We start from the raw sequence: 25,478 nt of genomic DNA on the forward strand, positions 1-25,478 counted from the left end.
GCAGCAACAAGTGGGGTCCGGCGCGGGGGCTTGGGGAGAGGGCGGGCGCGGACCGGGGCGGGTCTTCCTGCTGCCCTTCTTGGCCCCGCCGGGTAGTGGGTCCCTCCGCCTCCGCCTCTACTCGCGGGGTGTCCGGGGCTCTCGGCGCCGAGTTCGGGGGTCCCATTCTGGACGCGGCCCAGCCCCTAGGGGCGCCGTCCTGGCCTCGGCCGCGCAGTTACGGCCCCCGCCGGCTGCTCCCCGCCCCGGCCTCCTGTCCGCGTTCTTTCCGCTCCTTCCCAGGAAGGGGGTCGGGGTGCGCCCTCCCCGGTCCCGGCTCTGCTGGGCTGCTGGCCGTCCCGACGCTGAGACGCGCCTCTGAGCACGGGGAGAGGGGGCCCGGGAGGGAGGTCGGGGAGGGCGTCGTGGAAGAGGTGCTCTTTGAATGAATTGAACCTTGAAGACCCCGGCACAGGGGACCCCTGGGCAGACTCCCGGAGGCTGCACTGGCAGGACCCGCTGAAGGCCGCAGCTCTGCCTTGCCCTGGAGCTCAGGGCCTACGGAGGACGAGGGAGGGGGAGCCCGTGTCTCTCGGATGGAGTGCGGGGGGGCTGGCACCAGCACCCTCCTTGCTGTGCCCCTAGGGTGGGGGTGAGGAAATGGGGGGTCGGTGTGCAGTAGGAGGCAAAGAAGACTCCTTGGAGGTGCCAGGTAGGCTGTGGGGGGGTGGGTGGGCTGCAAAGTGGCACCCATGGGGGGGCTCTGGGCTGGGGCTTCCAGCTGGGGTGGGACCTGTGCTGGGTTCCAGGCATCAGCTGCCGCTTTCTCAGGGCAATGCTGGGTCTGCCTTAGTTGCAGGGGAGGAGGATGAAGGGTTTTCTGGATCCAGAGTGGTGCTGGCCAGATCCACTGCACACTTGGGATTTCTGCTCCCAACCTGGCCAGGGCCCTGGGCAGCTTCCCCAGTGGCGTTTGTCATACCCCACCCAGCCACGTGCAGAGCCACGAGCGGAGGCCACTTCCCTTCCCTGACCCCCTCCCCCCAGGATGAGTGGACGCACATCCTGCTCTGGCAGAGGGGCAGGACAGGGGCCGTGAGTAACGGTGGCCTGGGGTCAGAGCCAGGCTCAGCTGCAGAGGCTGCTGGTGGCTGTGGAGGTGAGGGAGGAAGGGGGGTCCGGGATGTTAGCAGGGTGGGCCCTGGGGAGTGGGTGGGGGCCCGGAGGCTTCCTGGAGGAGGGTCCAGGGCCTGTCCTGCCCCTGTTCCTGCCTTCAGGAGTTGTTTACTCGGAGCACGGGGCGGGGAGAGTAAGCTGCCCTCCAAATCCTGGCTTGGGCCAAGCTGACATTCTTGGAATTCCAAGTGTGTAAGCTTCCTATTCCTCCATTTCCTAGCAGAGCCCCTGAGACCTGGAGACTGCCCCAGCCTCAGGCTCTGTGCCCCTCCCCCGAGTCCCCACCACATGTGTGTGGAGGCCGCTGGGGAGCCCAGGCCTGTCCTCAGCCCTGACGGGGCTATACCTGGGGAGCCTGGGCCTGCCTCAGCCCTGGCTGGTGCGTCCCCCTGAGAGCGTGTGGGGCGGAACAGCCTGGGGCCTGGGCCCGACCCTCCTCAGGCTAGTGGGGGTGGGAGGGAGCCTCGTGGGGGGGCAGGGCACTGTGCTGGCCAGCAGGGGCCGGTGGGGGCCCCTCTCTCCTGGGTGTGGAGTGTTGGTACAGACCCGGCCTGGCTTCTGGGGAGGGCCTGGGATGGGGCCAGGAGGCGAGGCACTGGTTTCATAGAAGGGGGCGTTGTGGAGCCTCCTGTGGTCAGCACAGGGCACAGGGAGCGGAGGGTGGGCTCCCCCAAGCGCTTCCTGCTAGAGGAGGGGTCACTTCAGGGCAAGTGACCAGGGGAAACCCATGATTGAAGTTTTAGCTGCTGAGCCCCTCCCACCCCGGGTGTTGCCCTGGAAACAGGCCAGCCACGGGACCGGGAGGGCTGGGAGGGGGGAGCACGGGCTGCGCCCTCGCTGGGATTCAGCTGAACTTGCACTCTGGTCTGGGATCACAGCCCGTGTTTCCCTATCTGTGAAGCTCAGGTGGGACCAGAAACTGCCCACCAGGAGGGCTGCATCCCTCCTGCCACTGAGACCAGGCATGGCCTTTGGCTGGGAGAGGGTGATCATGGTGTGTGTCCCCAGCCTCGCCCCCACACCTGTGCCCCTTGGCCCTGTCCATGGCTGGGACAGATGTGTGCTCACCCTGAGGATGTTGTGGGGTGGGATGGGTGCACACGGCGTCACGAGCACACGTGCCCGACACCTCAGCGGTGCACACAGCCAAGGCCACTGCTTGCCGTACCCACGACGTCCGCGTCCTCCCTGCAGTCCTGGGAGATCGGCATTTTGAGCAGTGGGGTCTGTAGATGGGGCCAAGGCTGAACTGGCCCCAGCCTAACCACTCACATGCCTGGGCTGGTGGCATTTGGGAATGTCACTGCCTGCCATGCAGCTGCCCAGGCCTGATGTGCCCCCCAGACTGTTCTGTAGGGGTCTAGGTTTCACGGGTCAGGGCCCGGGCTGTGGTGGGATGGCACCTGAGGTGCGGCTGCTCCTGGAGCCTGGGGGTTGTGGGAAGGTGCCCCCCACCCAGGGTCCTAAGTGTGTTGCTTTCACCCCCAACTCCCAGAAGAGAAATACCCAACAGTGCAGGGGAGGGTTACGGGGAAGGCCTGGAGTGTGGGGTTGGCCTCGGTGGTCCTGGGAGGAAAGACTGGGGAACCTCTGGATGGTCTGTCCCTCCCCTGGGGCTGGTGGGGGGATCAGAGTGGTGTCTCCAGCCTCCAGGGCTCAGGTTTGGGTGGGAGAGGCCTAGTGCCACCCAGACTCTGTGTGCAGCCCCCAGTCCCTGCTCCTTGTATGCATGAGGGGGTGCTAGCTTGCTTGGGACCCCCCCGCCCAGGGTGAGGGCCTGGGACGGGCACTGGGGCCCCACAGGGGCTGAGGCAGCCAGGAAGCCCACAGCATAAGCTGTTTGTGTTGGCAGGCCTCCCTGCTTCCTCAAAGCTACCTCAGAGCCTGTGAGCCTGGGGAGTCAGGGTGTGTGGGCTTGGCTCTGCTGTCTGTCCTGAGCTGCCCCTGCTGGGCTGTGTGGCGACCCCGGGCTCTGGGCTGGGCCAGGACTGAGCTGCTGCCCTGCTGCTGGGGCTCAGAGAGGCCGCTCCACTGGCCTGGCACCCAGGCTACTGCAGACAGGCTGCTCTGTCGCATGGGCAGGCCTCTCTTGGGGGGGACCTCCCTCTGGCTTCGTGGGTGTCCGAGGTCTCCTTGCAGCTCAGTCCCCCGGGGTTTTCCAACCTGCAGAGCTCTGGGTGTCTGTCTCGGGGCCCTCGCTCAGCCAGGGTTGGGTTGGAGCCTCTATGGTTCCTCCTGCCCTTGGGCTACTGGAAGGACAGTTACCTCACTCCAGAGAGCCGGGTCTGAGGGGCGAGGTGTTGCGGGGTGGAGCCAGCAGGGCAGGGAGTGCTGGGCACTGCGTTTGGCTGCCCAGGTGAGTTTGGGGCTTCTCCCTGGCCAGAAATCCATGAGTGGCAGGAGAAGGACAGACTCCCCAACCCATGGTGGAGGAGGGCCTTGAGGGTCCTTGCTGACAGCTCCATGGGGAGGGCGCGAGACCCCCTTCCTGAGCTGGGGTGTCTGCTCAGGGCCCAAGGCAGTGTGGGGTGGGAGTGCTCCTGCCTGGCAGGAAGCAGACAGCAGGCTGGACCAGGGGTCTGGGACCCCAGCGGGGAGGCACTGCTGTGTGTCTGTGTGGGTGCAAGCGTGTGCCTTGGCCTGTGTCTCTGCATGTCCCTGTGCTGTGAGTATATGTCTTTGAACATGTGTTCTCTGCACACCGTGTCTCTGTGAGTGAGCCTGTGTCCCTGCCTGGCTGTCTCAGAGGCCTGAACGGGCAGAATTTGGTGACTCAGTCATTGATTCAAAGCTCTCCTGGTTGGGGCTACTCCTCAGTGGTCTTCTCCCCCGAGTCTGGTGGTGTATCCCCCTGCCCACCCCCGACTACCCCTCTGCCCTGTAGGGACCTGGCCCCAGGTGGGGGTTCCCTGCCCTTGTCTAGGAGCATCTCTGGCTGTGCTGAGGGTGGAAGCCAGGGCTCCACTCTGCCCGTCTTTCCTTCCGCAGAGCTTGGGGCTGCCTTGGTCGCACCCACCGCCTTCCTGCCCACTGGTCAGCCTTCAGGGGCCCTGAGCAGCGCCTGGCCTCTTTCCTGTGGCCAGCCCAGGTATGTCACAGCCCGGCGGGGCTGGATGGTTGTGGTGGGCAGCAGTGGGCTTGCCTCTGGGTCTCACTTTGCCGGCCCAGGGGCCTTGCCAGCCGGACACTTTGACAACACACCTGAGCGTCTAATCGGAGCTCCCGTGGGGAGGGGCTGGACTTTGGAGACAGGGTCCCAGAACACCCTGGCTGGAGTGTTGAGGAAGGACCCTCCCCAGCTGAGCTCTGACACTGTGGCCTTGCCCGGGCCCCTGCCTGTGTCTGAGCAACCCAGTGTGAATCCTGAACTTGGCAACAGGAGCAAGCCCAGCCCCTGCTCCTACTGGCCCTCGGTGGCCTTGTTTGAGGTTTTTTTTTTGTTTTTTTTGTTTTTTTTTGAGGGAGTCTCGCTCTGTCCCCCAGGCTGGGGTGCAGTGGCCGGATCTCAGCTCACTGCAAGCTCCGCCTCCCGGGTTTACACCATTCTCCTGCCTCAGCCTCCCGAGTAGCTGGGACTACAGGCACCCGCCACCTCGCCCGGCTAGTTATTTTTTGTATTTTTTAGTAGAAATGGGGTTTCACCTTGTTAGCCAGGATGGTCTCGATCTCCTGACCTCGTGATCCGCCCGTCTCGGCCTCCCAAAGTGCTGGGATTACAGGCTTGAGCCACCGCGCCCGGCCTGTTTGAGGTTTTTGATTTCTTCTTGAATAGGCCTCATCTGCTCACCTGGGTGATGTGTGCAGGGCTTTGTAGATGGGAAAGGGGGTGACAGGGGTCTTGGGGGGCACTGGGACTGCATCCTGGGTGCTGGGCTGAGTGCAGGCACCCAGAGCAGCTCTCCCTTTACCCTCCCACCCGCGTGGGACCCTCGAGCCTCGCCCGCCACTTCTCCTTCCAGCTCTCCCTTTACCCTCCCACCCGCGTGGGACCCTCGAGCCTCGCCCGCCACTTCTCCTTCCAGCTCTCCCTTTACCCTCCCACCCGCGTGGGACCCTCGAGCCTCGCCCGCCACTTCTCCTTCCAGCTCTCCCTTTACCCTCCCACCCGCGTGGGACCCTCGAGCCTCGCCCGCCACTTCTCCTTCCAGCTCTCCCTTTACCCTCCCACCCGCGTGGGACCCTCGAGCCTCGCCCGCCACTTCTCCTTCCAGCTCTCCCTTTGCCCTCCCACCCGCGTGGGACCCTCGAGCCTCGCCCGCCACTTCTCCTTCCAGCTCTCCCTTTACCCTCCCACCCGCGTGGGACCCTCGAGCCTCGCCCGCCACTTCTCCTTCCAGCTCTCCCTTTGCCCTCCCACCCGCGTGGGACCCTCGAGCCTCGCCCGCCACTTCTCCTTCCAGCTCTCCCTTTGCCCTCCCACCCGCGTGGGACCCTCGAGCCTCGCCCGCCACTTCTCCTTCCAGCTCTCCCTTTGCCCTCCCACCCGCGTGGGACCCTCGAGCCTCGCCCGCCACTTCTCCTTCCAGCCCCAGCCACAGGGGGATGCAGGAGAGATGGGGCAGGGGTGCCACTGGCTAGCCTGGCGGCAGATGCTCTCCTTGGGGTGGCTCAGGTGGAGTTTTGGACTGCAGGTGGGGTCTGGCTTCTTCCAGTCAGCCTGGGGTCCTCCCAGGTCCCCGTGGCACCTCCCCTTGCCTGGCCCACGAGTAGGTGCTCTGAGCGCTGCCCAGGTCACATGCGAGCTCCCTGGAGGCGCTGCCCACGGCTGAGTGTCTGCCCTCGGGTTGTACCCGCATGGCCGGCAGAAGGGGGCCGGGCGTCATGCGGGTGTTTCTGTCAGGGTCGGGGTCCCAGGGTTCCTGGGGTCTCTGCTGGGCCCCGATGCGTGGCCTCCGTTCTGACCCATTCCTGGGGCCCAGACCCACCAAAGAACCCTCGGGAAGGACAGGGTAGGGGCCATGGGAAGTGCCAGGATGGCCGTGTGGACCTTCAGGGGACCTCCAGACTAGCCTCCTGTTCCGGGGGCCCCCTATCCCCTTCCCCCAGTGAGGACCTGGGCATGGGGTGCTGCCGCGGGGCTAGGGCTGCAGTTCTCTACAGAACCCTTGGGGGGCAGCAGAGGCTTGGGGCAGGTCCTCAGGGGCCGGCAGAGGTGCGGGACCTCCCTGGGCACCCAGGTCTCCCACGGCAGTCCTCCCCAGACCTGCCACCTCCCACATCAGTTACTCCAGGAGGACCCAGGCCTCCAGAGATGGCCAGGCCTGCCAGGGAGCACCCCTTCCCCTCCCTTAGCGGTCTCTCCCTCCTCTTCCTCCTTCCCTTCCTCATGCCCGACCTCTGGGCTTCAGGTCACCTGCCAGGAATCTGGGCCACGTGCTTCCCAACGCCGTAGGGCCCTTGTGCCCTGCAGTGGTGCTGCGGCTTCAGAGACGTGGGGTAGGCTGCGGGGCACAGCTGGGGGCCTCTGTCCCCATCTCCGGTTGTGGGAGGCGTGTGCGCACCCGGCGTGATGACACCCAGGAGTGCAGGCACATCTGCGCACGGGGCCAGTATGTCTGTACCTGTCGGGGGCGGGGTGATTCTACAGAACCCTTGGGGGGCAGCAGAGGCTTGGGGCAGGTCCTCAGGGGCCGGCAGAGGCTTTACAGGCTGATTTCCAGCCGGGGCTTGAAGAAAATGAAATTCTGGGCCTCTTGTTTAAAAATTACCAAGAATTTTTTTTTTTTTTTTTTTTTGAGACGGAGTCTCGCTCTGTCGCCCAGGCTGGAGTGCAGTGGCCGGATCTCAGCTCACTGCAAGCTCCGCCTCCCGGGTTTACGCCATTCTCCTGCCTCAGCCTCCCGAGTAGCTGGGACTACAGGCGCCCGCCACCTCGCCCGGCTAGTTTTTTTGTATTTTTAGTAGAGACGGGGGTTTCACCATGTTAGCCAGGATGGTCTCGATCTCCTGACCTTGTGATCCGCCCGTCTCGGCCTCCCAAAGTGCTGGGATTACAGGCTTGAGCCACCGCGCCCGGCCTCAAGAATTTCAAGACGGGAACAGCAGAGCATCAAGCCAGCTGGGGTGGGTGCGAGCGACTGCCCTTGAAGCCGGCCCCGCTCCCGCCTTGGGGACTACACGGGGCGGAGGCCGAGCCGTGCCCACCTGGAACGCTCTGGGTGTGGCCTGGGGCTGCCCGCCTCCCGCGGGGCTGCCTGCTCGGGGGGATGTCTCAGCAATCACAGCTGCGCTCTTCTGTGTTGTGGAACCTCTCGTATAGTCAAAGACTCAACGGCACCCGCTCCAGGCAGTGCAGGCTGACCCAGCCCTCCCCCCCGTCCGCCCCCGGCACTCAGGGCTTCCCAAAGCGCCCGGGGCGGAGTCGCCCCAAGTTTCCACCAGACAGCAACGGGGTAACCCTCCATTTGCGTGGTGGTTTGCGTATTGTTCGCGTGGTCGGAGGTCTCCAAGCCCGACCCGGGGCCGGGGTCCAGGCGAGGTACCGTGGGGGAAGGGCTGGGGGCGTCGGTCGCGGGCCAAGAGCTGCCCAGGTCTCATCCCCAGGCCCCGGCCCCGGTCCCCAGTCCCCTCAGGCGTCCTTCGCGAGCATCTTCCTGCCGCGCGCGCAAGGTGGGGAGGGCTGGGGCGCAGGCGCCGGCAGAGGGGCCGGGGTCGCGGCTGGTGCGTTGCCGGGGGCTGCGATTGGTCGGCCCGGGCGGAGCGCTGGGGTTTGCCGGGCGGTGCGGCGAGGAGGGGAGGGGGTCCGCGCGTGGGCGGAGCCGCCGGGGATTGGCCGGGAGGGCGCGGGGCGGGGCGCGCGAGGTCGCGGGGCGCGGGGTCCGCAGCGCGCGGGCCAGGCAGGTGTTGGGGTCCCGTAGCCGGGGTCCGTGCGGATCCGCGCGTCCCGCTGCCACCGCGGGGCCAGACCGGGAGCGGGAGCGGGGCCGGAGCAGGCACCGGCCGGCGGGATGGGGGTTTCCGGGACGGCGGGCGTGGGGCACTGAGAGGCGGCCCCGGCACACCTGGGCGAGATGCGCCGCTCCAGCACGGACGAGTCCACGTACCGGCGCAGCCCCTCTCCGGAGGGCAAGGAGCCGGGCTTCGCGCGCGGCGGCCCCTTCCGGCGCTACAGCAGCCTGTACGGGCGCGCGGGAGGCGGGGACGCCGGGGGCGCCTTCTTCGGCCTGCACGCGAATCCCGGCCCCAAGGCGGCCCAGGCGCGCTACACGTCGCCCAAGGGCAACAAGTACGTGGTCTTCTACCTGGACCTCTCCTTCATTTTCCTCCTAGAGCTGAAGCGCTGCGGCATGGCGCGCGCCTGCCTCCAAGCCGTTAAGTACCTCATGTTCGCCTTCAACCTGCTCTTCTGGGTGAGTCCGGGCGCCGGGGTGGGTGCCCGGGAAAGACCCGGGGTTCCTGCCGCGGCGGGTCACGGGGTCTGGGAGGCCGGAGTCGCTGCCCTGGCCGGGCGTTGGGTGCGGTTGGGGGGGTGGTCCAGGAGGACCCAAGACCGCTGCTCCGGCTGGGGCCTGGACTGGGCGGGTGTGGAAGGTTTTCGCTGGGTCTGACCCCTGCACTCCGAGAGGCTGCCCCACGCCCCGGCCCCCTCTCCTCTCCTCTCTTGATGGGACGGGACACGTTGCACACGTGCGCGCCGGGCAGGACCACCCGGGCACTGCGCCTCCCTTAGGGTCGGGATTCCAGTCCGGGTCGTGGCCCGTTTTGCGCGGGGCCCCGGTGCCTCCCCTGGGCCCGCCCCCTCCTCAGTGCAGCTGGCATCCTTGCTTCGGCCCCACTCCTCCAGGCAGGCGACCTGCCCGGCCAAGGGACTCACTTCCGAGGGGTTGAGCCGGCTGCCGCCAAGGTTCCCCAGTCGCCGGGAGGCGCTGCGGAAGGGAATCCCGGACACTGAGCAGGGCCGTGGGCCATGAGTGCTCGCGGCAGACCCTGGCTTTCCCGCGCCTCCGGCAGCAGAGGCTTCCCTAACTTTTGCGGAGGTGGTGTCAGGTGTGCTCAGACCTGGAGTGGTGTCTAGGGTGGGCCCTGTGTGCTGGGCGGAGCAGAGCTGAAGTAGAGGGAGGACAAGGTTCCACCCCAGCCCCAAGTCGGCAGGAGGTGGGGCAGGACTCCCACCTGGCCAGGTTGGAGCACGCCTCATGGAGCCGCGACCCTGTCCTGTCCCTGGCCCCTGTGGAGGGCAGTTGGAGTTGGGGGTGGCCAAGGATGACCTGGGCCGGGCCTGGGGCTTTGCTGGCTGGGCTGGGGGAGGTGAAGTGATGCCAAGGTCATTCTGTGCCCTATCCTTAATTCCTGAACCAGCTGCTGCAGCTGGGAGTCAGGGGTGTGGCCTCAGCTTCGCCCGGGCTCTGGGCGTCAGGAGGCTGTCCGTCTGCATGAGATCCAGCTGGGGCCAAGTGCCCAGAAGCCTGGGTCCGCCTTCCCATCTCTCTCCTCCTGAGCCCTGGCTCCTTCTCTCGCCAGCTTGCGGTGGGGGCTGCGGGGGTCCCTGGGAGGGACAGCAGCCTGGGTTGCCTGCCGGGTGTGACCCAAGGAGCCTCCTGGTCCAGACATCCACCTCCAGAAGGGGTCACCCCAAGGGTTTGTTTTCTGCAAGGGGCTCTTGAAGGGGTGAGGTCCAGGCCTGAGGGGTGCCTTGGAGGTAGGGGGGTGGGAGACATGGGTTTGGGCTGGAGCTGGTGGGTGTGGGGGGTGGGCTGCAGGTGGCTGAGTGACCAGAGTGTTTCTGTGATGGGGGGACGGGACCGAATGACTGAAGGGCAGTGGGTGTGGGGGCCCGGCAGGCAGGCAGGTCCTGGGAGGGGAAGCCCTCTCCTCTGTCCCCCCTCCTCCCCTCCTCCGTGGCCTGGACACCTGCCTTCAGGGAGAAAGAAGAGGGTCCCCGGGGGGGTCTCTGCCCTGAGAGCAGCCCACCTTCATGGAAGACCCCAGGTAGACCCCGCTTTGCTTTGTGAACCCCAAAGAGGCCTCCATTTCTTTTTTTTTTTTTTGAGACGGAGTCTCGCTCTGTCGCCCGGGCTGGAGTGCAGTGGCCGGATCTCTGCTCACTGCAAGCTCCGCCTCCCAGGTTCACGCCATTCTCCTGCCTCAGCCTCCCGAGTAGCTGGGACTACAGGCGCCAACTCACCTGGCTAGTATTTTGTATTTTTTTTAGTAGAGACGGGGTTTCACCTTGTTAGCCAGGATGGTCTCGATCTGCTGACCTCGTGATCCGCCCGTCTCGGCCTCCCAAAGTGCTGGGATTACAGGCTTGAGCCACCGCGCCCGGCCAAGGCCTCCATTTCTACCGCTGGCAGACACACTGTGCTGTCCTCAACCTGGGAAGGAACACACCAGGAACCCTCTTGGGACCCTGTTCTGGGCTGGAAAATCCAGTTCTCTCTTTTTTATTTTTATTTTTTGAGATGGAGTCCTGCTCTGTGACCTGGAGTGCAGTAGCGTGATCTCGGCTCGCTGCAACCTTCCGCCTCTGGGGTTCAAGCGATTCTCCCACCTCAGCCTGCCGAGTAACTGGGATTACAGATGTGCATTACCGTGCCTGGCTAATTTCTGTATTTTTAGTAGAGACGGGATTTCACTATGTTGGTCAGGCTGGTCTTGAACTCCTGCCCTCATGATCCACCGTCTCTGCCTCCCAAAGTGCCTCCCAAAGTGCTGGGATTACAGGCGTGAGCCACCGTGACCGGCCCCAATTATTTTTTATTATTCAATCACCACCTGCTGCCCAGTCCAGCAAACTGGAGCCCCGCTGGCCTCATACACCAGCCTTGGCCCCCCCAACCCTGGGCTGGTGCCCAGTGGGGGTCTGAGGGCGGGAGCGGGGCAGGGGAAATAAGAATGGGTGGGGGTTTAGTCAGGAGAGTCTGTCCTGGGCTGACGTCCACACCTGCTGTGCCGTGAGTCACTGTGAGCTAAGCCCCCTCCTCCTGGCAGGAGGCTATTTCAGGAGTCAGGCCTAGTGCCCCTTCCCCAGGGCTCCTTTCCTTTTGGGGGTGCCAGCTCTCTGTAGTAGGGGCTTTTGCATTTCCAACTCATCTGTCCTGCCAGGGGGCAGAGCCTGGCCCGTTCCTCCTCAGAATAATTTCCTCCGTCTCCTCGGGATGAAGCTCAGGGGTTAAGGTGGTGGGAGGGGTATCCCCCTGGTGGGACCCCAAGAGCCCGTGTGTGTCTGTCCTGACCCCCCGCTGCCGGAGTCCTGCTGGGCCTGTGGGGAGGGCGTGGGGGAGCCCCAGTGGGCAGCCAGTGACCAGAGCCATGGGCAGTGGTGGGAGCCGGGGCGGGATGAGGAAAGTTGTGTGTGACTGGGGGGCTGTGCCCGTTCTGGGTGTGGCTGTGGGTGTGGAGGCAGAGGCTGAGCCCTGTACGTGGTACGGGTGTGGCCAGGATGAGGGGTCCTGTGGCACTGGGAGGAGTTGGGGGGCTGAGAGTGGGGGACCCGTGCCTGGCTCCTGTGCAGTGGTCAGGGTGCAGTGATGGTTCTGCAGCTTCCCTCTGCCCCCACCGTGCCCGTCTGCCCCTTAGCTTTGCTCTCCTGTGCCCTCAACCCCAGCCTGGCACCTCTTTCTCCTGCCTTTGCCTTCATGCTCTTCTCAAAGTCCCCCTTCTTCCAAATGCAGACCCTCCAAGGCCCTGACAGTACTCCTGGCTTCCAAGGTCTCTTTGGGTCCAGACCTGAGCCCCCTTCCACACCCACGGTCAGACTGGGCCCCTGGCTGAGACCACAGTCACTAACTGGACCTGGGGCAGCCTTGGGGCCTACTTGAGTGGGGGGGAAGGAAGGGGCTCGCTCCAGAAGACTGACTGACGTATTTGTTTACAGCGTTGGTTCGGATTTCCAGGGCAGGCATCTTTGCTGGGGTTTGGGAGGGTAGGGCTGCTCGCAAGGGTCTGTACTCAGAGCCTCCAGCTTCGAGTGGAGTGGGGAGGGTTCCTGGGGCAGCCAGGGTGGGGAGGTAGGATGTGTCCTGGCCTGGTGGTGGGGCACCTGGTGGGGCCTTCAGAGTTCAGAGCAGTGGTGCCAACTCCTAGCCCCATGGGCATCTGGGGACACACTGCCTGCCTTCAGCTAATAGGAGCCCCCCCCGGTGATGGCAGCTCCACTGGGGCACAGCCACTGAGCCTGCCTTTGAGCCCTCCCTGCACAGGGTGGGGAGTGGGAAGCACGCGGCCTGTGATGGGGCCCGGGTGTCTCCTGGGAGCCCCATTCTGGGGGAAGCTGGGTGCAGGGCCCGTGAGCCTGAGCAAGGTGTCGTGGGTCCAGGCAGGTGCCGACACAGACACAGGTCAGCAGTAGTGAGGGCATGGGGGCTCTGCTGCCTCGGGACCCCCACCTTCAGGCCTCTGTGCTGCCTCGTCAGCTCAACCTCTGCCAGCAACGCTCTTCCCTTAATGGAAGTGGAGGTCCCAGGGGCGGAGGGGAGAGGACGGGGCCTGCAATTCCTGCCCATCAGGGGTGGAGGCGGCTGAGCTCCTTAGCAAGGTGCCACCACCAAGGGCTGTCCTCCTGCCCGCCTGGCCTCGGCTCCTTCCCGACGCTGCTCCTCAGGGTGGGTGCCGCTCCCCTTCCCCTCCCCGCCCCAGCACCAGAAGCTCGGCGGAAGCTCAGGCCCTCTCTGCACTGTGTGGTTAGGGCCCCTCTGGGGGGCCGGGGTGGAGGTCGGAGTCCTGCCTGCCACTGTGGGACGCCGGGCAGGTCCTGCCCTCCTTGGGGCCTCATTTTCCCATCTGCACCACGTGGGGCGGTACAGGATGAGGTCCCCAGGTGCTGGCCTGACCCGGGGGGGTGAGTGGAAATGTGGGAGGCCCCTCAACCCCCTGCCACCTGCACTGACCCCCCGGGAGACACCCAGGTGGGCAGTGTGTCGGAGCCATGTGGTCCAGGGCCCCAGCCTGGAGGGGACACGGGGACTGTCCTGGCTCTGTCCTGTTTGAGCTGTCAACCCTGGAGGTGTGGGGGCCCCTCAGCCTGACTGCCCACTCTCTGTTGCCCCAAAGGAAGGTCCTGGCTGCGCTTGGGGCCTCTGCTCTGAGATCGGCAGTGAGCCTGGTGGAGGGGTGCGGCGGGGGCCAGTCTTTGGCTTCCCCTCCCCTGGGATGAGTTGAGGCGATGTCTGGCAGATGCCATGGCGAGCCCGCCTGGCGCTGGCCTCTGGGCAGCACAGTGTCCCCGAGGGGGGCAGAGAGCTCTGCCTCCAGCTCCCAGGCCTCTCTGAGGAGTTCAACATCCCAGGCCAGCCTTTGGGGTGGGGATGGCGGCAAACTCCCAGCATCCATTTCTGAAGGAAGGCCCTGATCCCGGCAACCACAGTGTGTCTGAGCCTTGGGAAGTGTGTGGCTCCCGGTGGGTGGGCAGCAGCAGAGGTCGGTTGGGGGCGCTGCCTGCCCAGCTGCGGGCTCCAGGTAGCTCTGGTGCTGTTGGGGGTAGGTCAGACCTGTCCACCTGGTGACACAGGCCTGGCACCATGGACCTCTGCAGGCTCCAGGTCTCAGCTGGTGGCAGGGCAGGCAGGCCGGGCCTTGGCGTGGAGATGGCTCTCTCCGGGGGCAGAGATACGGCATTGGCAGCTCAGGGCTGCAGGGGCAGGCAGAGAAGTCAGGAGGCCCACGCAGGGGGACAGGAGTGAGCGTGGGGGCCTGGGTTCCCAGCTGCACCTGTGTGATGTGAGCCGTGGCCCTGGCCTGACGACGGCCGGCTTGCCTCCTTGCGGCTCCCACGCAGCCCTGCTGCACCCACAGCCCCGCTGGGTCACAGTCTCCTCCTGGATTCCTCCCCGCCCTCCAGCAAACTCCTACTCACCCTGCAGGACCCAGCATTGGCACCCTGGGCAGGTGCCCCCTGATGAGGGCTGTTCTGCTCTCCCTGCCTTGGACACTGGCCTCATGGTGGGCCTTGGTCACTAGGTGGGGCTGGTCTCCTCATCTCTGGGCCCTGGGGGCCCTTGGAGAGCTCCTAGGTTCAGGGGTGAGGGAACGGAGGACAGATGGGGGTGTGGAGACAGGATGTTGCTCGGGGCCCACAGCTTTAAGGAAACAAATCACAGCGAACCACACATTGTAAGTGGACAGACTTGTAATCCCTGGAAACCAGCATCCCAGCCATGATGGGATGTTCCCGTCAGCCCAGAGGGTCCTGAGGCTGTGCTGGCTGCCAGCATCCCTGTCTCTGGACAGAGCCCTGGTTCCTGCGGGGACTCAGCCCCCCCATCCTATCCCAAGGACGTGGCTGGCAGCCCAGCCATCTGCCACACACACACACGTGGCCGGAGGGGCAGTGGGCTGAGGATGGAGAGCCGGTCAGCACAGCCCCCGTGGGCCTGGAGGGAGCACACTCCATGGACTCCAGTGACTGCACCCCTGCCCGAGGCCTCCAGGAGGCTCAAGGGGGCCGTCCCCCAGCACCTGCCCAAGAGGCTCAGGTGGGCTGTCCAGACCAGAAAAGAAGGGCAGAGTGGAGAATGCACAGGCCTCAGCAGCACCTGCACACGCTCAGCGCTGGGGGACGGCCCCCCGAGCCTCTTGGGCTCCTAGTCTTGGGCTGAGCCATCAGTTGCTGCTGAAGATCAGGGTGAGCAAGTGTCTGATGGACTGAGCCTGGGGCCAGGTGTGCTGGACGGACATTGGCCAGAGATGGTCTCAGGCAGGTACTGGGGACAGGTTCTGGGCATCGGACAGTGTGAGCTGATGCTTGGAAGAAGGACGGGCCCCGGGCACCGCTGACTCTGGAGGTGAAGAGGTCTGGGATGGAGCCGCTCGCCTGGGCTGTTCCCCCAGCTGCCATCCAGGGTTCCTCTCCCCATCTGTCATGGGGCGGCGTCAGCCTCCCGCCTGAGCTTGTGTCTGGCCTGGTGGGGGCAGCAGTGAGGGAGGGAGGGAGGTTTTTAGCTGATTCCCATTTGTACTGAGTGCGTGGGGATGGGATGGAGCTCCTCTGGTTTCCGGGGCCGGGCCCAGATGTTGGGTGGGACCCTGGTAGGATACACAGGCTGCCAGCCACACCCCCAGCTGCTTCCCCTCTGGCTGCATTTGACCAGAGGGACCTGGCCCTCCTGGCCTCAGCCCTGCTCATCCTGCCTTTGATGTTCTGTCTCCAAGCAAATGGGGTGCATTTTCTCTTGCACTTGAAGGCTATAATTTTCCTGCCAAAATGTTTTAAAAGCTGCACACACAGAAACACGTTCAAAATTGCAGGTAATTTTATTAACCATGTGCACACACTTTATCTGTGTGGGTCTACCAGCGTGCAGGTGCAGCACGCTGGGGCCTGGGGGACGCTGGGTCGCAGGGCAAGACTGCGCGGGTGTGGCCACGTGTGATGCTGTGAGGCAGCATCTGTGGCAATGTGGGCTGGTGTCTGTCACAGTGTGTGTGACTGAGCCAGGGCCCTGGCGACACCGGGTCGAAGGGAAGGCTCCGTCTCAAAAAAACCCAAACTAAAAAAACAAAAACCCAAACAAAAAACACACACTATGTCTGTGGCCACGTGTGATGGTGTGAGGCGTCTGTGGCGATGTGGGCTGTCATCTGCCACAGTGTGTGACCGCCCCGCCCGGTGACAGCGAGTGGGTGGGTCTTTCCTGCCATCTCGGGTGGAGGTGAGGATGTTTCGTGGAGTGTTAATTAGGGAAATCAGTTCCCACCAGGGCTGGGGCAGTTGTGGAAGGGGTCCAGGGCTGGAGGTGTAAGGCCCCTTCCTGCCCAGCCCCTGTGGAACGTGGGTGTCCCACACCTGGCATGGCACCAGTCACTCTGCACATGTCCTCCCTGTGCCCTTCGAGGCATCCCCTTGGGGCGAGGGGAGCTCGGAACCGCTTATTTTCCTGCTGACAGGAGAGGTCTGCCGTCCTTGGAAGGCAGAGGCAGACGGTGCAGGCGGTTTTTTTTTTTTTTTTTTTTTTTTTTTTGAGACGGAGTCTCACGCTGTTGCCCAGGCTGGAGTGCAGTGGCGCGATCTCGGCTCACTGCAAGCTCCGCCTCCTGGGTTCACGCCATTCTCCTGCCTCAGCCTCCCGAGTAGCTGGGACTACAGGCGCCCGCCACCTCGCCCAGCTAATTTTTTGTATTTTTAGTACAGACGGGGTTTCACCGTGTTAGCCAGGATGTTCTCGATCTCCTGACCTCGTGATCCGCCCGCCTCACCCTCCCAGAGTGCTGGGATTACAGGCGGGAGCCACCGCGCCCAGCCCCAGTTTGGGTTTTAAATGACAGTTTTCTCTGTTGCGCCAGCACCTCCCCTAAGTTCAGGGACCTTCACCCACCAGCCTGGGCATTTAGCCTGGAATGCAACTTGCGGGGTTGCTTGGTGCTTGAGGCCAGGATATGCTCTGAGCTGGCGATGGCCATCTCTTCTTCTGGGGCCTCTTGTTTCCCTCTGACCTTCTGCCCTCATCACCTGGTGATCTGGACCCAGGGCCATATCCCTTCTCTGCCCAATTCTTGGGGCAGTGACCATGTCAGGCCATGTGTGGTGCCCTGTCTGCCCCTCCACGAAACCTGGGAACTGTGGGAGGACATGGGGACAGCCCAGGGCCAGGCTGGGGTTCCTATGTGCTCCTCGAGAATGCCCCTCAGTTCCGCACGGCCTTGTCTGAACTGGTCTGTACCTGGTGTGCGTGTCCTTGTGCCCGACGGTCTGGAGGGAGCACTGAGGGAGCCTTTGCCTCCAGGCCTCTCCCGTGCCCCAGGATGTCACGAGGGACACCTCTCCAAAGATGCGTGGGTGGGGGTGCTGAGTTAGCAGTCAGCACCCTCAAGAGCCCGTCCCCCAGCTGCTGGTGCATCCCGTAGCAGGGCCAGGTCCCCCAGGAAGTGGGGGCATCTCTGTAGAGTTGGCAGACCCTGCCCACCCTGGGGCTGTGGCTGAAGCCCGGTGCTCCAGTGAGGACAGATTCTCTTAATTAGGGATGTCCCCGGCACTTGTGCCACGGAGCTGGCCTCTGGTCCTGCACACTCCAGACACATCCACCCTGGCTCACACACCCCGCTCACAAGCACCCCGGTTTCCATGCACCCCAGGCTCCCACGCACCCTGCTCACACTCACCCTGGTTCCCACACACCCCAGGTTCCTGCGCACCCCGGCTCACATGCACCCCCATTCACATGCACCCCAGGCTCCGACGCATCCTGGCCAACAAGCATCCTGGCCCACATGCACCCCCGCTCACACGCACTCCGGCTCAGATGTACCCATGCTCACACACACCCTGGCTCACACACCCCCCCGGCTCACACACATCTCTGGGGTCACATGCACCCCAGCTTACACGCAACCCGGCTCACACCCATCCCGACTCACACCCCGGCTCACACGCACCCCCAGCTCACACGCTCCCTGGCCCCCATGTACCTCGGCTCACACACACCCCGGCTCTCACACACCCTGGCTCACACGCACCCCGACTCACACCCATCCCGACTCACACCCATCCCGACTCACACCCCTGCTCACACGAACCCCGACTCACACCCATCCCAACTCACACCCATCCCGACTCACACACACACCCCTGCTCACACGCACCCTGACTCACACCCATCCCGACTCACACACACCCCGGCTCACACGCACCCCCGGCTCACACGCTCCCTGGCCCCCATGTACCTCGGCTCACACACACCCCGGCTCTCACACACCCCGGCTCACACGCACCCCGACTCACACGCACCCCGGCTCACACACACCCCGGCTTACACGCACCCCCGGCTCACACGTTCCCTGGCCCCCATGTACCTCGGCTCACACGCACCCCAGCTCACACGTGCCCCGGCTCACACGCTCCCTGGCCCCCATGCACCTCAGCTCACACGCACCCCAGCTCACATGCACCCCTGCTAACACACACCCCCTCTCACAGGCACCCTGGCTCACACATGCCTCAGGCTCATGCATCCCTCCCCTGGTGCATCTCTGGGCAGCCCTCTGCCAAGCTGTGCTGGCTGCCACCCCCAAGCCTTTTCCTGGTCTCCTGGGAAGCCTCCCCTATCCCCCTAAGCTGCTTCTGGGGCTGGGTTTACTCAGAAGCAACACCCAGGCCGGGCGCTGTGCCCAGGTCTCCTTTTTTTTTTTTTTTTGAGACGGAGTCTCGCTCTGTCACCCAGGCTGGAGTGCGGTGGCCGGATCTCAGCTCACTGCAAGCTCCGCCTCCCGGGTTCACGCCATTCTCCTGCCTCAGCCTCCCGAGTAGCTGGGACTACAGGCGCCGCCACCTCGCCCGGCTAGTTTTTTGTATTTTTAGTAGAGACGGGGTTTCACCGTGTTAGCCAGGATGGTCTCGATCTCCTGACCTCGTGATCCGCCCGTCTCGGCCTCCCAAAGTGCTGGGATTACAGGCGTGAGCCACCGCGCCCGGCCCCAGGTCTCCTATTGGCTCCTTAGCACTACCCCTGGAGCCATGAGGGGCTGTGTGGTCAGAGTTAGCCCCTGCCTTGGTACTCCGAATCCTGGGGCCCAGAGCACAGGGGTGACCCCTCTTCCTGCACCCGGTCTGTCCAGCTCCCCTGCGCCCCTGCGCCCCGTGCCTGGCCTGCTGGGGAGGGGCTCTGGGCTTGGGTGTTAGAGCTCAGCAGGCACCAGGAGCCAGTGGCTCGGCAGAGCTTCCCAGGACAGGCCCTGCGCCGGCAGCCTCCGGACAGCGTTCTGTTGTGAACGTTAAGCAGAGATGCTGCCTCTGGAAGGCCGGGGGACAGAGCCTGCATTCTCCCCAGGACGGCCTGAGCATGTGTGGGACTCGTGGGCCCCAGCAGGGGGGATTCTGCTCTGAGGGGATTTCACCCTGTGGAGTCCAGAGGGACCCAAGACACCAGTGAGAGGCCTTGCCTGAACCTCTGGGCACCAAGTGACCACGCCGGCCTTGGGCAGGGAGCCGTGTCCCATCTCCCCAGCACGGGCTCCTGCCTGCCTGCCAGCCAGTGAAAGGGTGGCGGCCTCCAACCTGCAGCCTAGCCTGGCTGATGCACTGCTCAGGGAGGGGCAGGGGAGCGTGCACACGAGGAGGGGGCATCTCCCACCCCCAGGTCCCCTGAGGCAAGAGTCTTGGGGCCCATGGGGCCTGCGGGAGCCCTGCCAGGGTGGAGGCCCCAGGCCTGTCTTGAGCTGAGCTGGTGTGGCGGGTGGGGGTGGGGTGGCTGCTGGTGGCCAGCAGCTCATCTCCCAGCCTTGGTTTGTATCTGGAAAGTGGGGTGTGAGTCTGGCCACTGGGGCTTGGGAGGCTTTTATGGGGTGACTTGGGGCTTCTGGTAGCCCCCAGGAAACCCCCAGAGCCTGTGGTCTGGGTGCTCCGAGGGGCTCCATCGGGTGGAGGGGTGGCTTTGCCAGCCTACTCCCAAGTCCCGTCCAGTCGGGTGGGGCAGGGATCCCCCAGGGCTGCCCGCCACCCGCCTGGGTGCCCACGCTGCGGACCAGGAGCTGGTCAGCATTTCCCGGCGACTGCTTACCCCATGCCCAGGTCTGGAACGTATCTTCCGTCTCCTCCTGAAACGGCCCAAGCCCGAGGCCTCAGCGTCTGGGGGTGGGGGTCCTGTCGGACCCCTGCTTCCCTTGAGACCTTGCTGGGCTGGCGGCCTAGCACCCTCTCTCCGGGCGCAGGACCCCCTCGTCTCCCCCGCCTCTTCCTGTTTTAATTGATTTTTATAAGAACAAGCACTTAGGAAACACAGTAAGAGCTCCAGCGGTTACAGAGGCTGCGGGAGGTGCTCCTGGGGGACCCGCCTTCTCCGTTCCCGCCAGTGCCTGTAAGAAATCATAACTTGGCTGGGCACTGTGGCGCACACGTATAATCTCAACACTTTGGGAGGCCAAGGTGGGTGGATCATGAGGTCAGGAGATTAACATCAAGACCATCCTGGCTAACATGGTGAAACCCCGTCTCTACTAAAAATACAAAAAAGTAGCCAGGTGTGGTGGTACATGCCTGTAGTCCCAGCTACTTGGGAGGCTGAGGCAGGAGAATCACTTGAACCTGGGAGGCGGAGGAGGTTGCAGTGAACCGAGATGGTGCCACTGCACTCCAGCCTGGGCAACAGAGTGAGACTCCATGTCCAAAAAGAGAGAAAGGAAAGAAAGAAAAGGAAGGAAGGGACGGAGGGGGGCGGAGAGGGGAGAAGGGAAGAAGGAGGGGAGAGGGGAGAGAGACAAAGTGTGAGGGAATCAGCATTTCTCCTGCTACGAGTGACGGGACAGCCGGGGACATCACAGAGACCTTCTTGGGAAGTGGGCACCGGAATCCTGAGGCTGCCTGCCAGGAAGCCCCATCCCGGAGTGAGGGCCGGGCTGGGTCTCCCTGACAGCAGTCTGGAAAGGCTGGAGTGGCCTGTCAGGTGGGGAGTGGGCTTCTGTGCTGGGCAGACCAGAGGGCGAAGTGGGGTTGGGGGTGTGCAGGCTGCGTCCTGGGGCCTAAGATCCCGCTCCTCTGGCTCCAGGCTGGGGGGTGGGCAGATGCCCCCTAGAGGGAGGTTCAGGGGCACGAGGGAGCCCCCACCACCGTGGCCAGGGATTGTGGGTTTGGGGATGGGGTGCCAACCCAGGGTGTCGGGAAAAGACTGGCCTGCCCTGGACACCCCCCAAGGCTGCCGTGGGATTTAGCAGGACTCCGGGTGGTTCTGGCTCAGGCCGGCAGGCGGTGTGGCTTTGGCTTGCGGGCCAGGCTCTGCCCTGGGGTCCAGAGCTTGTGTTGGGGCCTCACCGTCTCTCTCATGTTGCTGTGCCCCAGCTGGGGGGCTGTGGCGTGCTGGGCGTCGGCATCTGGCTGGCCGCCACCCAGGGGAGCTTCGCCACGCTGTCCTCCTCCTTCCCGTCCCTGTCGGCTGCCAACCTGCTCATCATCACCGGTGCCTTTGTCATGGCCATCGGCTTCGTGGGCTGCCTGGGCGCCATCAAGGAGAACAAGTGCCTCCTGCTCGCTGTGAGTGCCGGGGCCCAGGCATGCTCTGGGTGGGACCACGCAGGGTGGGGCTCTGGTGGTCCCCAGGCCTTGGCTGCTGCAGTGACCCCCAGACGTGGGCCCCACCTCTGGGGCCTGACCTCCAGGTTGGGAGTGTGGCCACTGTTGGGTCTTCTGGGCTGCACTGGGGCTGGGGCTGATTTGTGGAGTGGGGGCGGGGGTCACTCGAGAACATGCTGTAGCTTGTCAGGAGCCTCCCTTGACGGGACACTGGCCCTGGTGAGCACAGGCACAGCCCCATACACGTGTGCACAGGCATACACAGCCTTTCATGGGCTTGCGGTCTCCATGACTCATTCCTGACCACCCCACCCCCACTGTGGCCCCTTCCCCAGCTCCTTGTCCGGGGCCGGGTCTCTCAGCTCCCTGGGACCGTCTGCTGGGACCCTCCCAGCCCCCACCTCCCCTCAGGGATGGACTTATAGGCAGGGATGTGTTTATCCTCCTTGGAAATGTTCTCATCACAGATAATTAAAAATGAAAAGGGCTCCTAGATGGAAACACAGGCTTGCTACCGATTAATATGCCTGGCTGAGGCCGTGGGCCCGAAGCGGGTCTGCAGCCTGCTGAGGTCCTAAATCAAGAGGCTTCAGATCACCTCTTTGTCTGAGAAGCCCTGGATGGGGTGGGGCTTCCCTTAGATCGCCTCAGCCAGCCCACTCCCCTCTGTACCCCTTCTTGGCAGTGAGCCCCCCATCTCTCAGCCTCCCGGGCATCCGCTGGTGCCCAGAGCCCCCTGGAGGCAGTAGGTGGGGGTCTGTGGCAGCCCTGCTGGGGCTTGGAGCTCCTCCAACAGTTGAAGAAGCTGCTGTGTGTGGGCCCCGCCACGCCTGCAGGGATAGAAGCCCTACCCCTTTCCCACAGGCGACTGGGACCAGAACCCTGGGTACCTCCTGGGGGTGAGGGGCCCCTGTGTCCTTAGCCCAGCACCCTGTCTGCCCCACTCAGGCCCACTCTGCCTGGGCCCCCCAGTTCCTGGACACACCCTGTCCATGCCTGCCTTCCTCTTGCGGGTGTCAGTGACCTCCGCATGGAGGAGGAGCAGCAGGGCTGGGGTCAGGCTGAGCTTCAGGGCTGCCGCCAGGAGGGGGAAGCTTGCGTGGTCAGAGGTGGGGCTTGCAGCCTGTGGTCTTGCTGGAGGGGGCATCAGCCACCCTGGCTGCCCTGAGGGCTGTGACGTGGGAGTGGAAGGGGCCTCTGCAGCCCAGGTGTGACAGGCACCCCGCGAGGCACCCGCCGGACACACAGGCCCCTGGACGGAGGTGTCTGAAGCCAGCTGACAGGGGCTAGAGCCTTGGACCAGGGACTTGTGCCCATTGGGGGTGTCTGGGTTGCCCCAGGGATGGGGGCAGGGGAGGGGAGCCCAGGCCAGCCCAGGGCCCTACATTCAGGGGCTGAGCAGGACACGACAGCCACAGTCCCTGGACCTGGGGCCGAGGCTGAGGGTTCTGAGGTGGTGGTGGCATTCTGGGGTCTCGGATTGGGGGCCTGGCAAAGGTTTCCTGGCAGCACCAGGTATCCATGAGGTGTGTGGCCCTGGCCCCTGGCATGCTATGGGGTGGAGGCCGTGGGGCCTGCCAGGTCCCTGTCTGAGCCTGCCCCCCCCACAGTTCTTCCTGCTGCTGCTGCTGGTGTTCCTGCTGGAGGCCACCATTGCCATCCTCTTCTTCGCCTACACGGACAAGGTATGGCTGCCTCGGCCGCAGGCCCAGCTGCAGGGCTGGGGGCTCCATCCTTGCTCCCAGGGGGCACTGTGGGCCCGGTGTGGACAGAGTGGCCCCCATCTGCCCTCCCTGGCGGCCAAGACAGCGGGTGTGGATTTACCAGGCCTGGAGGGGGAGCACCCCCAACCCTGGGAGGCTGTGCTGTGCCTCTGCGGTGACTGGGGCACGAGGGCACTGCTCCCCCACCCGGAGGGCGCGCCCTAGGTCTTCCCCCGACACAGCGTCCCGGGCCGTCTGCTCCCAGCGCCTTGTGCTGGCTGCTCACCCTGGGGTTCTGCTCTGTAGAACGGCCTCTTCTCAGTCACTCGTTTATATATTCAGCCATTTGTTTATATTGGGATGAAGTCACGGCTATTGAGGCTGCACTCTGAGCTAGAACACAACACTGCTTTGTTTTGCGAATCACACTGTCCGTCCTTGGCCCTGGGGAGCTCCTGCCGTCAGCTGCTGGGTTCTCTGATGTGCCCCCATCAACAGACTTTTCATTCTGGGGCACGTCCTGACTTCCTGGCACTATAGGGGGCTCCAGGCTCCTCCTGTATTCCCTGCCCTGGCCCGGGAATCAGCCCCTTTTCCAGGGTGCCCTGGGTCCTCACTGAATGTTGGGGACCGTGGCCGGGGTGCTGGGTGGGCTCGGTGCTCATAGCTCCTGGCTTCCAGCTCACAGAGCACGGCTGGACGTGTCCTGACACGTGGAGTCACCTGTGTCCCTGTCTTCTGTCCCCCCAGGACCCATGGTCCTCCCCCAGCCTGGGGAGGAAGCCCGGAGGTGGGGGCCCTGGGCCTCAGGGCTGCTGGGAGGACATGGGGCCGGTGTGTCTGCAGCTTGGTGGGCTACGAAGGACAGGAGACACTTCAGGACCAGGCGCAGGAGGGGCCCAGCTTAGGGGCCAGCGAGGGGGTCTGGATGAGGGAGGCGGGGTACAGTGGGAGGGGCCCTGCTGACCCCCCCGCACCCCCAGATTGACAGGTACGCCCAGCAAGACCTGAAGAAAGGCTTGCACCTGTACGGCACGCAGGGCAACGTGGGCCTCACCAACGCCTGGAGCATCATCCAGACTGACGTGAGGCCTGGGCAGGTGGGCGGGGTCAGTGGGTGCCCCCTCCCCTCCCGCCTCAGCCCAACCTGAGCTTGTCCCCCAGTTCCGCTGCTGTGGTGTCTCCAACTACACTGACTGGTTTGAGGTGTACAACGCCACGCGGGTGCCTGACTCCTGCTGCCTGGAGTTCAGTGAGAGCTGCGGGCTGCACGCACCTGGCACCTGGTGGAAGGCGGTGAGACCCCCACCCTGGGGGCTGGCGGGGGCCTAGAGGGTGGGACCGGCAGGCCCTTCCGTGACATGCAGGACATGCCTCCTGCAGCCGTGCTACGAGACGGTGAAGGTGTGGCTCCAGGAGAACCTGCTGGCTGTGGGCGTCTTTGGGCTGTGCACGGCACTGGTGCAGGTATGGCCTGGGGACTGCAGACTCCCTGCTACCCCTTTGCTGGGGCCTTCTGAGCCCAGGGAACAAAGTAGCAAAGGCCTTGCCCCCAGGAACCCATGATCCGGGGAGGCTGGGGCAAAAGCAGGAGGGTGAGTTCGGGGGGATGGGCAGGGACAGCCTGTGGGGACGGTGGGCTCCCTCCTAGTGGACAGAGGCAGAGGCTGGTGTGGGGTGGAGGCCGGCAGCCGTTCATGCTGGTTGGTGGCCCAGGACTGGCCAGTGCGCAGAGAGTGGCAGCTGGGGTCCTGGTGCCTGTGACCCCTGCTCTCCAAACTCCACAGCCCCCAGGAAGTCCTGGGTGTCCTCATGCTTGCGAGGCTCAGGGGAGGGTGCTATGGCTTGAGCCGCAGGGGTTGGGTGGGGTGTGTGAGCCAGCAGGAAGCTGAAGGGCTCTGCCGCTGTGTCCCCTGCCCCGGGGTCAGGGCCAGGGCCAGGGCCCGCTCTGGGCTTGAGGCCTGAGGCCATGGAGCTGCTATGCCCAGCCCTCCTCCCCTCCCCACAGATCCTAGGCCTGACCTTCGCCATGACCATGTACTGCCAGGTGGTCAAGGCAGACACCTACTGCGCATAGGCTGCCTGCTTCTCTGCCAAAAGGACGCCCACAGGGAGATGGCCGTGCCCACAGCTGCCTTTCCCACCACCAGCCTCGGTGCTCTGCCCCATGCTGGGAGGAGGGAGGGAGGGACAGGTGCCCGGAGCCCCCGGAACCCTGTTTCTAGAAGGCCCTGGCTCAGGTGGCTTCAGGGCCTCCAAACCCCCCCTGGGAGGGGTGGCCACGTGCTGGCTATGGAACCCAGGGCAGGGGTGGGAGGGGTCTCCAGTACTTTTTATATTTACATATTCTCCAAAGCAGTGTTCACACGGGTGCCAGCCTGTGGCCCCCAGCCTCCCGGGAAGTGGGTTGGGGCTGCAGGAACAGGGGCTTGGCATCCTGGAAGTGGCCCCACTGGTCCTGGTGCTCCAGGCAGGGCCATGGACCCCTTACCTACATTCCACAGTGGGCCCGTGGGGCTCCTGGTGCATCCTAATAAAGTGTGAGCCGCAGCCCTGCGTCTACTGCTAGTCTGCCTTCCCTACCCCATCTTCCCTTCTGGCACCCAGGCCTGGGGCAGGGCAGCCTCTGGCATGAGGCTTAGGCAGAGCCCTGTGGCTGTGGGGTCACCTGGTGCACAGGCTTGGGG

The 25,478-nt window shown here is 64.5% G+C and overlaps 4 protein-coding genes across 20 annotated transcripts in view; 2 read left to right on the plus strand and 2 right to left on the minus strand.

Moving 5' to 3' along the window:
• The window catches only part of CEND1 (cell cycle exit and neuronal differentiation 1), an 82,805-nt gene extending 59,031 nt beyond the window's left edge, over positions 1–23,774 (minus strand). The window contains exon 1 of the mRNA XM_050757968.1: positions 23,758–23,774. The gene's annotated coding sequence lies outside the window, so the exon portion shown is untranslated. The remainder of the gene's footprint in view (positions 1–23,757) is intronic.
• Positions 1–25,341, plus strand: part of TSPAN4 (tetraspanin 4) — a 40,272-nt gene extending 14,931 nt beyond the window's left edge. The window contains exons 1-9 of one of the 6 annotated variants that reach the window (XM_050757966.1): positions 98–691; positions 4,144–4,243; positions 8,425–8,504; positions 20,858–21,049; positions 22,699–22,773; positions 23,775–23,876; positions 23,956–24,087; positions 24,175–24,258; positions 24,800–25,341. In XM_050757966.1, the coding sequence (XP_050613923.1) occupies positions 8,442–8,504; positions 20,858–21,049; positions 22,699–22,773; positions 23,775–23,876; positions 23,956–24,087; positions 24,175–24,258; positions 24,800–24,868 (717 nt within the window). In that variant the 5' untranslated portion in view covers positions 98–691; positions 4,144–4,243; positions 8,425–8,441 and the 3' untranslated portion in view covers positions 24,869–25,341. Of the gene's footprint in view, positions 1–97; positions 692–1,029; positions 1,139–4,139; positions 4,244–8,424; positions 8,505–20,857; positions 21,050–22,698; positions 22,774–23,774; positions 23,877–23,955; positions 24,088–24,174; positions 24,259–24,799 lie in introns of those variants that run through there. The other 5 variants (XM_050757962.1, XM_050757963.1, XM_050757965.1 and 2 more) reach the window with 5 other exon arrangements.
• POLR2L (RNA polymerase II, I and III subunit L) overlaps positions 1–25,478 on the minus strand; it is a 627,758-nt gene that overhangs the window by 2,767 nt on the left and 599,513 nt on the right. Inside the window, exon 1 of one of the 12 annotated variants that reach the window (XM_050757996.1) lies at positions 12,476–12,480. The exons of the other annotated variants lie outside the window; for them this stretch is intronic. The gene's annotated coding sequence lies outside the window, so the exon portion shown is untranslated. Of the gene's footprint in view, positions 1–12,475; positions 12,481–25,478 lie in introns of those variants that run through there. 12 annotated transcript variants of the gene reach the window in all.
• LOC126935846 (mucin-6-like) lies at positions 16,114–18,381 on the plus strand. Its single transcript, XM_050757914.1, has 2 exons — positions 16,114–17,590; positions 17,653–18,381. Exons 1-2 carry the CDS (start codon positions 17,052–17,054, stop codon positions 18,221–18,223), a joined length of 1,110 nt encoding a protein of 369 aa, XP_050613871.1. The 5' UTR covers positions 16,114–17,051; the 3' UTR covers positions 18,224–18,381.

The sequence above is a fragment of the Macaca thibetana genome, chromosome 14 (assembly GCF_024542745.1).
Source record: "Macaca thibetana thibetana isolate TM-01 chromosome 14, ASM2454274v1, whole genome shotgun sequence".
Classification (NCBI taxonomy): Eukaryota; Metazoa; Chordata; class Mammalia; order Primates; family Cercopithecidae; genus Macaca; species Macaca thibetana.